The following is a 13,969-nucleotide window of genomic DNA, read 5'->3' on the forward strand; positions in this document are numbered from 1 at the left end:
TTCTGTGCAGTAGATCTCTTTGGCTGTAAATCTGCTTTGAACTCCCTGTGACTGGATCAAGTCAGTGAGTAGGAATTGGTACTCCTATGACAGGGTGACTTTGTTGAATGAGAATGGTCTGTCCTGAACGCCTTGTGACTGGGTCAGGTTGGTGAGTGAGGAATGACTATCCTGAATTTCCTCCCTGTCATAGGGTCCTGTTGGTGAGTGGAGATTGACTGACTGACTATCCTGGGAACCCATAGGAAGAATATCTAAAAAGCTGGAGGAACAAGGGAGTAGCAAATTCAGTCAGCCTTCCTGCTGATTGAGAACTGGAAGCTGAGTAAGTCAGCGCAGGGAGTCAGTGAGACAAATAGTAATAATGGTAAATATTTATCTTTACAAATTCACTTGGAGTTTTTTTTAAAATTACAAATGAGTTTAATGCTTTTGTTTGGTAAATATCCTTGCTGTTTGTAGTGAACCACATTGCGTCCCTGAGAAGATGCTGGTAGTTAATTCATTCATTGATGGGACTTTAACAGCTGCAGTAGTGGGATGGAGGTGTGGATTGAAAAGTTCTCGGACCACTTGTAGGTTGCAATATAGTACTCACCTTTATTGTAATTAAGCCAGCAAGAGAGCAATAGACAAAAATCCAGGGCATCAATCAGAGATCACCCTGAATATGCTAAAAACTGATCTCTGATTTCTACCAGAAAGGCAGCATATTTTATAGGCCTTAAGTGTGTAACAATTTTACATTTTGCATTCACACACAACGTAACGTTATGTTCTCGTAAGTAAAAATAGATAAAGTAAGCCAGTTAACAATGTTCTAACAACAATACTGGGAAGAAGCGTAAAGAGAAAACTTTTCCAAGCTTATGCAGAGACTCCTGCATTCTTGCAATTCATGTTCTCACAGTCACTGTTCCTGCAGCTGCCATGTAAGACAAACTATTATTGCAAAATGGAGACTTACAAAACACAGACTTATAATTGTTGATTTCCCAATACTTTATCATAGCAACACTGACAGCTTTGTTAGGAAGGGCGTTCCAGGAATTTGACCCAGGGATGGTGAAGAAATTGTTCTACCTCAAGATGGCATGAGATCTGGGGGGTTCTTATATTCCATTCACCCAGGAGGAATGGAGCCTGCGGCTGGCCTGAAGGAGTTGGGAACACTTTGTAGAGCAGCAGACCCTAATTTCAGATTTACAGCTCCCTGATTGGCAACTCCTCTTCCTTCCCTCACCCTGTCCCTTCCTCCCAGGAGCAAGCAGAGGGGAACAGCCCTCATCTTGGGGCAGCACCGGATTGGTGGGCAAAAGGAAGGAGAAATAAGAGATTCCGCTTTGAGGTAAATCACTGAGGCTTTGTCTGGTCAGGGGAGGTGGGTGGGAAGGATTCATTACCTGCTGCCGGAGGCTCCAAATCCAGAATCATGCTCATTGATTTGATAGCGAGGCCAGGCAGAGGACGGAGAGGTAGGGAGAAAACTGGGCAAGAAATGGGAGACATTAATTTGGATTTCAGCCCAGAAAGAGAAAATGTGTGGGACAGAAATTTACAACTTGGGGGAACAAGAGGAAAAAGTGTTTCATAGGAACTGGAATTATCTGTTTCAAATTTCCAACTTGTACTGACAGTTGATGACTTTTGTAAACTTGTTTACAGGGTTTTGAAAGGGGCCACTTGCAGATGAGAAACTCAAATCAAATATCACATTAAGACTTGACGACAGTCACTTACTCTGCGACTTGGACGTCGTTGACCTTTGAGCTGAAAAGAAGACATTTGTGAACCAGTTACACAGCCTGAAAACAAACACTTTGCCCACTCACAGCGGAGAGAAACTGCTGTTTCTATAAATGTGTCCTGTATGAGGACAAGGCTTCAGCTGATTCATACACACTCCTCTCACAGCTAACCATTCACAAAGATACCAGCACAATGGAGAAACCATGGAAATGCGGCGACTGTGGAAAGGAATTCCGTTTTGCATCCCAGCTGGAAACTCATCAACGCAGTCACACCGGGGAGAGACCATTCCCCTGCTCAGAGTGTGGGAAAGGATTTATCAATTCATCCTCTCTCCTGAGACACCAGCGGGTTCATGACGTGGAAAAGCGCTTTACTTGCACTGTGTGTGGAAAGGGGTTTAATCGATCATCCAACCTTCTCACGCACCAGCGCATTCACACAGGGGAGCGGCCGTTCACCTGCTCGGAGTGTGGGAAGGGATTCACCAGTTCATCCCATCTTCTGAAACACCAACGTGGTCATACCGGGAGGAAGCCATTCACCTGCTCCCAGTGTGGGAAGGGATTCACTAACTCCACTGACCTTCTGACACACCAGCGAGTTCACACCGGGGAGCGGCCGTTCACCTGCTCTGAGTGTGGGAAAGGATTCACTCAATTGCAAAACCTAATGAGACACCACCGAGTTCACACGGGAGAGAAGCCGTTTATTTGCTTTGTGTGTTGGAAGCGATTCGCTGAATCACAGCATCTAAGGAGACACCAGCAAGTTCACAAGTGACTTTCATGGTCGCATTCTGCTATTATTCACATCCACAATTGAAAATTCTCATATTTGGAGTTTATTTTTGCTGCAGTTCAACTCCAACCTGTTGTAGAGTTACTGATATTCATAATGTTTGTTCTTTGTGACTAATTGATCAGCCAGGGTCTAATTGAATGGCAGAGCCTGGCCAAGGGGTTGAATGGCCTACTCCAACTCCAATGTATCCCAGCCACCTCATTCTCTTAGTTTGCTGAAATACTGGTTTATGGAGTTCTTCCCATTCTTCCATGAGTTTCCATCCATTAGTATTGTTTGAGTCCAAGTTTCCTAGGAATCGGAACTGGGCATTTGGTTCCTGGAGACTACTCTGTTCATTGAGGTTATGGCTGATCTGCAACTGAAAGTACACAGATAAATGACAATTTTAATGCTGGCTTCCCCAATCTGTTACAAGCTATTTTACAATGAGTTTTTTTGTTTATATCCCACCTTCAGTTAGGAAAGTTTCCCAAGGTGCAACTCTGAAGCATTCACTGTCAAATTTGACAAAAATCTATCTTATCTAATCAACCTATTCAGAGATATTATTACAGATCGCAGGAGCAGGTAGAATTTTAACCGAGGCCTCTGGTTCAGAGGTAGGGACACTACCACCTCTCTAAAATATCTTCTGACAAAAATATTGACAACGAGTCGAAGAAAGGGAGATTGGGAGGTAAAATGCTTTGATAATGGCTTGGGTTTTTAAGACAAAGGAGGACAGTTACAGACTATCTGAGAGGGATAGTGAGAATGTTAGGTTTGATGACTAAAGACCCAGGCTGTGTGACAGAGTGAGTGTGTGTGTGTGAGGGAGGGATGTGTCAGAGGCTAGAGTTTGAGGAATGCAGAGCTCTCATGGTGTTGTCCAGATGGACGTTACAGATATTGGCAGGTGTCAGCAATGGAAGGGATTTGAAGAAAAGATAAGAACATACAAATGGAGGCATTGCAGGTCCAGTGAACACAGTGTAAGGGATAAGTGTAACATGGGGATGGTCAGGGAAATGTGCATCAGAATTTGGATAGGCTGAAGCTTCAGCAGGGGAAGACAGTTAGAGAACTAGAATAGAGGAGCAGAAGGGCAACACAGTCACATGAGCCTGAGAGAGGTGCTGAGGGAATAACAGGTACTCACTGTACATACAGAACCTGATGTCATGTGTTTGGCAGCTTTTTCACTCAGAGGGTGTATGGAATGAGCTGCCAGAGGAAGTGGTATAATTGCAACATTTAAGAGGCATTTGGATGGGTATATGAATAGGAAGGGTTTGGAGGGATATGGGCCGGGTGCTGGCAGGTGGGACTAGATTGGGTTGGACCGAAGGGTCTGTTTCCATGCTGTACAGCTCTATGACTCTTAGTCATCAATCTCTCCTTGAAGGAGAATCCAAGGTAATGGAGATGAGGGATCCAGTGCTGAAAATTGTGATAAACTAAAGAGAAGACCAGGTAGAACTGAGGGAAATTATAATCAAAGCACTGATGGAAGGGACATAATACTTTGAGGTAAGGCTCGAGGTTGTGAAAATGGTGATGAGATAGAAATAAAAGCTGTGCATCTGAAGGCAAGTAGTATTCATTGCACAATGTATTAATTAACAGCTCAAATCTGAATAAATATGTATGATATGATAGCATTACAAAGGCACAGCTCCAAGATAACAAATTTAGATAACATGGGACCTGAATATTGAAGAGTACGTGCACTGCTGATGGACAGAATGTTAGGAAAAGGTGAATGAGCAGCTTTGCTTAGAATGACTTTTCTACAATAGATAGTCATAACTTTAGTTCTAATGGTGAAGGACTAAAATCGGTTTTGGTAGAGATAAGAAATTCTAAAATCAAGAAATAATTTGTGCGAGACCGTTTTGCACCACCTAACAATAGGATGGGTATACGGGAGGAAATGGGGGCTTGTGAGAGAGATCAGCAGTAATCACTGTAATTTCAATGTGTGTATTGGTCGGTTGAATGAGATTGGCAAAGGTAACTGGGAGTACAAATTCAGTGAGTATTTCTGGGAGAGTTTCCTGGAGCAGCACATCCTGAAGCCAGATAGCGGAAAGACTACACAGAATGTAGTAATGTGCCACATAATGTTTAATTAAGAATGTAATTGTAAACTGCCTTTAGATGATATAACATGAGAGTTTGAGAGAGAAGAGTAGGACCTAAATTAGTTTTAAATGATATTAAGGGCAAAATATCATTTATGGAGTACAGTACTAGCTAAAGTGAACTAGAAAAGTAGGTTGAGGAATAGGTCAGTAGAAATAAATGGCATATATTTGAGGAGATATTTCCTTTCACTTACTAAAGATGCAGGTCATTGTGAAAGAAAGTGCATCCTCCACCTAGAGATCAGAAAACCAAAGAGTATCAATTTGAAAGAAAAAAGTGCACAACTCTGAAGATTAGTGACAGGCCAGAAGATTGGGCAGAGTCCAAAAACTACAAAGAATGACTAAAGAATAGTGACGATAGTGAAGTAAGACCATAAAACGAGTTGTGAATATTTTAAAGAAGTGCTCCTGTAAATATATTTTAAATCTGAAAAGATTAAAGAAATACTTAGAGTGTGACTGAGACGATAATAATGGAAAGTAAGGAAATGGGCGATGATTTGTACAGATATTTTGTCTGTCATCACAGCAGTGGATACAAATAACCAGAAAGTCCCATAAATATTTGTAAGTCAGGTGAAGGGAAGGAGAAACATAATCACCAGGAATGTTTACTGGGAGAACTATTATAACTAAAAGCCAATAAGTCACTGGGTCCTAGGGTGTAGCTTTGCCCGCTGAGCTGTAGGTTCGATATCCAAACGTTTCATTACCTGGCTAGGTAACCTCCTCAGTGGTGACCTCCAAGTGAAGCCTGGGTCCTGTTGGACTGCATCCTAGGTTCATAAAAGAAGTGGTTGTTGGGATAATTGAAGTTTCAAAATGCTGTAGATTCAGGAATAGTTTAATTAGATTGGAAAATAGCCAATGTAAGTGCTCAATTTCAAGAAGAGAGACAAAATAGGAATTACATGTTAGTTTAACATCCATCATAGGGGAACTACTGGAGTCTTTTAAGGTAGTTTTTGCAAGGCATTTAGAAAATCTCAGTGATCAGGCAGAGTCAGCATGGTTTTGTGAAAGTGCAATCATGTCTGACACATTCATGCAGTTTCTTGAAGTCATACACCATTTGAAAAGTGGCAATCTGTGCTACGATTAGACTTGCAGAAAGAAGCGGCTTGAATCTTATTGAATCATACAAGATCCTGAGGAGATTTGACAAAGTAGATCATAAGATGTTTCCCATATGGGAGACACTAGTAAAGAGACTAATGAAATATGTCACCGTTTAAAGATAAAGGCACTCTCATGTAAGATGGAGGTGAGGAGACTTTCTATGAGATTTGAGAGTCTTTGGATCTCTCTTTCCCCAGAGCAGCGGGGACTCAGCCTTTGAACATTTGTAAGGCAGAGTGAGATAGATTTTTGATGTTTTTGAAAAATATAAGAAAAAGGGTAGGCAGGAAAGTAGAGTTGAAGCCACTCAGAGTCGAAAGGTGTGTGTGGTGAAGCCAGTCAGATCAGCCAATGGTCTTATTAAATGGTGGAGCAGGTTTGAGGGGCTGAGTGGCCTACCCTGCTCCTGTTAGTGAGGTGGAAGCCAAGTGAGGTCAGTCCCAGTGGCTGATGGTAAACGGGGTGTTGGTGGATCTTATAGTTGACTTGGAGCTCAGCACGAGGAGGGATTCTGTCCCACACCTACACAGGGTGTCTCTTTGCCAGGTGGCCAATTCAGTCCATAGCAACCCTCCAGAGAGCATCTCATCCAGACCCTGTATATTCTATGGCCTTTGGGAAGAAACTGGACCACCCAGAGGAAACCCATACAGACAGTGTGCGAACTCCATAAAGACAGTCACCTGTGGCTGGAATTGAACCCAGGTCCCTGGCGCTGTGAAGCAGCAGTGCTAACTCCCTGTGGCTAGGATTCAAGTTGTTTTGTGTGTGTAAAAGCTATATCTTAATGTTTCTGTATTCTTGATTTGTGGAATGAAATGTTAAAAGGTCTCTGTTAAAAACCAGAAGGATTACTGAACTTTTTTAAAAGCAAGGAACCTTACCCTCATTGTAAATGTTATCTACGCAAAGTTTGTGAGAAGATTTGTAGCTCGGGTGCTCGTTGTTGTGGTTCTGTTTGCTGAGCTGGGAATTTGTGTTGCAGACGTTTCGTCCCCTGTCTAGGTGACATCCTCAGTGCTTGGGAGCCTCCTGTGAAGCGCTTCTGTGATCTTTCCTCCGGCATTTGTAGTGGTTTGAATCTCTCACTTCTGGTTGTCAGTTCCAGCTGTCCGCTGCAGTGGTCGGTATATTGGGTCCAGGTCGATGTGCTGATTGATTGACAGATTCAATCGATCGATCGATCGATCGATCGATCAATACATCGACCTAGAACCAATATACCGGCCACTGCAGCAGACAGCTGGAACTGACAATCGGAAACGACAGATTCAAACCACTATAAATGCCGGAGGAAACATCACAGAAGCGCTTCACAGGAGGCTCCCAAGCACTGAGGATGTCACCTAGAAACGTCTGCAACACAAATTCCCAGTTATTTATGCAGTTGTCTATGCAAGTAATTCAAAGCCTAGGTATTGACAAGCTGGAACTGGAGGGGGGAGGGGTGCCAATGTGCACATGGAGCTTTGGCTGGCAATGAGTCACTGACCTGTGGACTAATGACCAGTTATCAATGACAAAGGACTCCTGTCTGCAAATAATTATTGTCTCCAGATAGCTGAAGAACTTGGGGAAAGAAATGTTTGGGTAGAGGCCATCGGACCTTCAGAAGGGAAGGAGCGGTTTTGTTCTACAGTTAAAAAGCATCTCGACCCTGGAGAGAGGTAGCTGATTTCTCCTCATCAGTTGCTGTAAGCTGGGACTTTTAATTAATAACTGTGAGACCTTTTACATGTGAACCAGTCAACCTGTGCCTCCTGCAAACGCCAAGTGAAAGTATCAGGAGAGCAAAGATTTGAGAAGCAGCATTCTGATCAACAAAAAGGATTATCTCAACAAACCCTGATGGAGAGGGACCATTGATCTGCCTTACCAGTCTTTCCCTTCACACCTAACACCCATTGTTTCTTTCTCTTGTCTGTCTGTCTGTATGTGTATGTACACAGGAATTTATAAGGGGGTTAAGAGTTTTAACTAGTAGAGGTCTATGGCTTTATAATTGTGTATCTGTAGTTAGAATCTACTTAACTTGTAATAAATAATAATTCTTGTCAAGTACAAAAACCTGGTCTGTGCTTTAACCTGGGTTGAAAAGATGGGTAAAGAGGGAAATTCTGTACGTTTTAAAAAGAAAACCTTGAACTTTTTGTGATAACTCTGGAAGTAGTGTAGCTTGATTTCCAGTGTGCTACTACAATGAGGCACAACCAAGTGATGTGGTTGGGATGGGAGCTGACTTGGAAAAGTTTAGATAACAACATCATCTCCTCAACAATGTGGAAAATTGCTCAGGTATGTCCTGTACAAGCACAACAAGACCAATTCAACCCCAGCCAATTACTGCTGTGTCAGTCTACTCTTGATCAGTGAAGTGATAGGTGTCATCAACAGTGTTACCAAGCTGCACTTTCTTAACAATAACCTGCTCATTGACACTCTGTTTGGGTTCTGCTATGGCCACTGAACTGACTTCATTACAGACTTGATCCAAAGGTGGACAAAAGAGCTGAATTCCACAGGTGAGGTGAGTGACAGCTCTAGACATCAAGGCTGCATTTGACCAAAGGTGGCATCAAGGAGTCCCAGCAAAATTAGTCAGTTGGTATCAGGGGAACTCTTCACTGATTGGAGTCGCACCTTACCCGTAGGAAGATGGTTGTCATTGTTGGAGATCAGTTCTCTCAGTTTCAGGGTAACTCTGCAGGAGTTCCTCAGTAGTGTTCCAGACCCAACAGTCTTCAGCTGCTTTATCAATGACTTTCCCTTCCTCGTAAGGTCAGAAGTGGGGATGTTTGCTGATAACTGCACAATGTTTAGTGCCATTCCTGATTCCTCAGATGATGAAGCAGTCAGTGTCCAAATGCAACAAGGTATAGCTTGGACTGACAAGTAGCAACTACCATTCACACCAATCAATGACCATTTCCTACAAGAGAATCTAATCATCACACCTTAACAGTTAATGTTATCACCATCTCTGAATCTCCCATATCAACATACTGGCGCATACAATTAACCAGAGATTGGACATGTATTTACTGTGTGTCAATCAAAGATTAAGAATCCTCTATCAAGTAGCTTCTGACTCCCCACAGCCTATCCACCATCTACAAGGCACAAGTCAGGAGTAAGATGCCAGGATGGGTCCAGCACTAACAACACCTGACGCTTGACAGTACCCAGGACAAAGAAACCTTGATTGGCACCATGTTCACAAGCATCCAGGGATTGTAAAAGCACAGGTTCTGAAAAGTCTGAGGTTGAAGGGTTTTAGGGCCAGTTTGGTTATAGCTAACAGATACTGCCTCAGGAAAAAAGGCTTTCCAGTTTAAAAACAAACACTTATACAATGAAAGGGGAGTGGCCAGTTCTCCCAGCTCAACTTTTCTCTGGTTTGGTTTGGTCTGGCTATTCACTGAAAGAAGGTGGAAAAGCTGCTGGACCCAAAGAAGCAGGTCGAGGCTGATCCTCCTCCCCCACTGACATCTCTCCTGTAAGATCCAGTGTTTGAGTTTAACTTTTGTGCCAAGGGGTGTTTGTGGGAATTGTTGCAAGCATTTGGAACAGCATCATTAAGTTAGGATATTCTATTGGGTTTTCGGATAGGTTGTGTTATTCTGCATTCTGTTCTCTTTTGTTTGTGTTTCATTTGGTAATCTTGAAAATAAATTCAGTCTTGTTTAAAACTAAGTGGTTTGACCAGCTGTTTCTCTCCTTGAATATCCACTTAACACCTGCTTAAAACAATGTGAAATGTTTTGAGGGGGTCTGACTTGGTCCATAACACTTGAGAGAGAATGAGGTAGATGTTAGAGTCAGAGGTGTCCAGCATGGAAACAAAGCTTTTCGTCTAACTCATCCATGCCAACCAGATATTCTAAATTAATGTAGTCCCATTTCCAGCTTTGGCCCATATCTGTCTAAGCCCTTCATATTCATATACTACCATATGCCTTTTAAATGTTGTAATTGTACCAGCCTCCACTTCCTTTGGCAGTTCACTCCATACACGCACCACTGTCTGCATGAAAAAGTTGCTTCTTGGTTCCCTTTTAAAGCTTTCCCTTCTCACCTTAATCTTATGCCGTCTAGTTTTGGACTCACCTACCCTGTGGAAAAGACCTTGACTATTCAGCCTATTAATACCCCTCATGATTTTATAGAACTATATAAGGCCCCCCATCCCAGCCTCCAATGCTCCAGGGAAAATAGCCCAAGCCTATTTAGCCGTTCCCTATAGCTGAAACCTTTATACATCTTTTCTGAGTCCTTTCAAGCTTAACAACATCTTTCCTGTAGCAGGGAGACCAGAACTGAATGCAGTATTCCAAAAGTGGCCTAACCAATGCATAGCTGTGACATGACCTCCTAAATTCTATACTCCTTAATTGATAAAGGAAAGTGTACCAAGAATGCTGCCTTCACTAACCTGTCTACCTGCGACTCCACTTATAAGGAACAATGAACCTGAACTTAAAGATCTCTTTGTTCAGCAACACTCCCCAGGACCTTACTCTGTAAGGTATAAGTCCTGCTCTGAGTTACTCTACCAAACTTTAGCACCTCACATTTATCTAGGATAAACTGGACCAGATGGGCCAATGGGCTGAGAAGTGGCAGATGGAGTTTAATTCAGATAAATGCGAGGGGCTGCAATTTCGGAAAGCAAATATTAGCAGGACTTATACACTTAATGGTAAGGTCCTAGGGAGTGTTGCTGAACAAAGAGACCTTGGAGTGCAGGTTCATAGCTCCTTGAAAGTGGAGTCGCAGGTAAATAGGATAGTGAAGAAGGCGTTTGGTATGTTTTCCGTTATTGGTCAGAGTATTGAGTACAGGAGTTGGGAGGTCATGTTGTGGCTTTACAGGACATTGGTTAGGCCACTTGGAATATTGTGTACAATTCTGGTCTCCTTCCTATCAGAAAGATGTTGTGAAACTTGAAAGGGTTCAGAAAAGATTTACAAGGATGTTGCCAGGGTTGGAGGATCTGAGCTACAGGGAGAGGCTGAACAGGCTGGGGCTGTTTTCCCTGGAGTGTCGGAGGCTGAGGGGTGACCTTATAGAGGTTTACAAAATTATGAGGGGCATGGATAGGATAAATAGACAAAGTCTTTTCCCTGGGGTCGGGGAGTCCAGAACTAGAGGGCATAGGTTTAGGGTGAGAGGAGAAAGATATAAAAGAGACCTAAGGGGCAACCTTTTCACGCAGAGGGTGGTACGTGTATGGAATGAGCTGCCAGAGGGTGTGGTGGAGGCTGGTACAATTGCAACATTTAAGAGACATTTGGATGGGTATGGGCCGGGTGCTGGCAGGTGGGACTAGATTGGGTTGGGATATCTGGTCAGCATGGACAGGTTGGACCAAAGGGTCTGTTTCCATGCTATACATCTCTATGACTATTTGCCAAATAGCCTCCTTCTATTGTGTAACCATTCTATGATTGTTTGTGGGGTGCTTCAGCATTTTGAGTGCATTGACTCTTCAAAACACACTCCACAGATACTGCCAAACTTGCTGAGTTTCTCCAGCACTTGCTGTTTTTATTTCAAGTTGTTTTTTACACAACATTGTCTCTTTGAATTGTTTTGGATGGCACTGCTCATACACACTTGTCACAAAGTGAGGGGACACTATTTTGCAGACTGCCGCATGTATACACACGTTCATACATTCTCACATAGCAAGGCCAGTGTGATATCTTGCAGGCTACTACACAACTGTTTGTGAAGTAGGAACTTTGCAACCAGGTGTGCTGAAAGTGGCAAACTGAATTCAATTTAAAATAGTTTTTGCATGAATATTTATCAAATTTAGCGGGGGGGGGGGGGGGGGGGAGGGTGATGGCCTACTAGCATTACGGCTGGATTGTTCATCCAGAGACCCCAGGGATCCTGGTCTGAATCCCACTAAGGTAGATGGAGGAATTTGAATTCAATTTTAAAAATCTGGAAGTATGATTATGTCTAACTATAATCATAAATGTATTATCGATTGTCAGGAAAAAAAAAATCTGGGTTCACTAATGCCCTTTGGGGAAGGAAACTGCCATGTGACTCCAGATCCACAGCAATGTGGTTGACTCTTAACTGCCCTTTGGGCAAATTAGGGATGGGCAATAAATGCTGGCCAAACCAGCAAAACCGTCAACCCATAAATGAATTAATTACATCAGTACATAACATAATACTTATGTAAAGGGGAAACAGGTGGCCTTTCATTGATAAACTGTGAAAGACTGAAAGTGAGGATATTATCAATGACTGTAGGGAAATGGAACATGTTGAATTAATTTGTTGGAAGTCCCATTGAAATTAATAGTGGATCAGGAACAAGGACTGAATGAAATTAATGGAAGCAAAAACCATAAGAAATAAGAACAGGAGTAGGCCAATCAGTTCCTGTCCCCTGCTCCACCGTTCTGGCTGATCTGACATTTCTCACATCCATTTTCCTGCCCTTTCACCATAACTCTTGATTCCCCTGCTGATCAAGAAGCTATCTATCTTAGCCTTAAATATACATAAGGACTCTAACCGCTCTGAGGGAACAAGTTCCAAAGATATTCGTCCCTCTGAGAGAAGAAATACCTGCTCATCTCATTCTTAAATTGGAGTAAGGAGCAATTGTGGCCACTAAAGATTGAAGGTGTGGATATTGTCAATGACTGTGAGGAAATGGTAGACATGTTGAACAATTACTTGTCCTCGGTATTTAGAGTTGAAAAGAGAGGTAGCTTGCCAGAAGTCCTGAGAAAATTAATTGTGGATCAGGATCACGATCAGTGTCTGAATAAAGTTTCTGTCATGTAAAACATCACTCGTGAGGAAATTAATGGAATTAAGGAATCAGAAATCCCTGGGACTGGATAGTTCCCATCCAATATTAAAGAAACTGGGGGAGCACATTGTAGCCATCTTAATGATGATTTTTCAGCATTCCCAAGATACAGGAGTCATCCCCTGGGTTTGGAAAATTGTACGCCACTCTGCCTTGTGAAGAGTGGATGAGGAAAAACAAGGAATTACAGACCAGTTAGCCGAACAACTCTGGTGGGGAAATTCTTAGAGTTTGTAATCAAGCATGGTGCACCTGAACACCTTTAAAAATTTCAGTTCATCAGGGAGAGCCAGCAAAGATTCATAACAGATAGGCATGCCTTACAAAACCCCACAGTCGTTTTTTTGAAAAGCTGACTAATGTCAGGGGACTAGTGGACCGGGGAATGTCTATGAATATTGTGCACTGTATATGGAGTTCCAGAAGGCATTTGATAAAGTTTCACATAATAGAGTGTTAAATAAGCTGGAAGCCCCTGGGAACTGAGAGTAAATTACTGGCATAGCTAGGAAATTGGTTGAGTGGCGGGCAACAGAAAGTAGTGAAAATGGGTAGGTGCCCAAATGGGCAGGATATGACCAGTGGTGGCTCACAAGGATCTGTGTTAGAATATCAATTTTTTGCATTATATGTTAATGAGTTGGATAATGAAACAGAAAGTGGACATCATTATTGTAGGCCAAATGTCAAACAATGATGAGACAGAATACAGGATAGAGATAGAGTGCTTGGTGGCTTGGTGTAAAGATAACAACCTCTCCCTCAATGTCAACAAAATTAAAGAGCTGATCATCGACTTCAGGAGGCAAGGAAGAGGGCATGCCCCTATCAACATTATAGAGCTGAGGTGGAGATGGTCAAGAGCTTGGAGTGACAATCACCAACAGTCTGTCCTGGACCACCCACATTGATGTGACAGTTTAAAAAGTGCGATTGTGTCTCTTCTTCCTCAGGAGGACATTTGGCATGTTCATCAGGATTCTCACTAACTTACATAGAATGCATCCTATGGTGCACCTATGTGAATGCATCACAGCATGGTATGGCAACTGCTCTGCCCATAAGAAACTACAGAGAGTTATGAACACAGCCCAGTCCATCACGCAAGCTGACCTTCCATTCATTGACTCCATCTACACTTCTTGCTGCCTTGGAAAGGCAGCCAACATCATCAAAGACCCCTCCCAGCTTATTTTAATCTCTTCCAACCTCTTCTGAAGATACAAAAGCTTAAACTCATGTACCAACAGGTTCAGGAACAGCTTCTTCCCGTTATTGATAAACTTCTGAATGGGCCTCTCAAATTTAAATGTAATGTTTA

The 13,969-nt window shown here is 42.6% G+C and overlaps 1 protein-coding gene across 1 annotated transcript; it reads left to right on the top strand.

The window, feature by feature from the left end:
- Positions 1-1,809: 1,809 nt before the first annotated feature.
- Positions 1,810-6,678, top strand: LOC140457199 (uncharacterized; the record flags this gene model as incomplete). The annotated part of the gene is made up of 1 exon (XM_072551261.1): positions 1,810-6,678. A coding segment is annotated over one exon (723 nt), but the record flags the coding sequence as incomplete, so codon positions are not given.
- Between the last annotated feature and the right edge of the window lie 7,291 nt (positions 6,679-13,969).

Source organism: Chiloscyllium punctatum, chromosome 31, assembly GCF_047496795.1.
Source record: "Chiloscyllium punctatum isolate Juve2018m chromosome 31, sChiPun1.3, whole genome shotgun sequence".
In the NCBI taxonomy this organism is placed as follows: domain Eukaryota; kingdom Metazoa; phylum Chordata; class Chondrichthyes; order Orectolobiformes; family Hemiscylliidae; genus Chiloscyllium; species Chiloscyllium punctatum.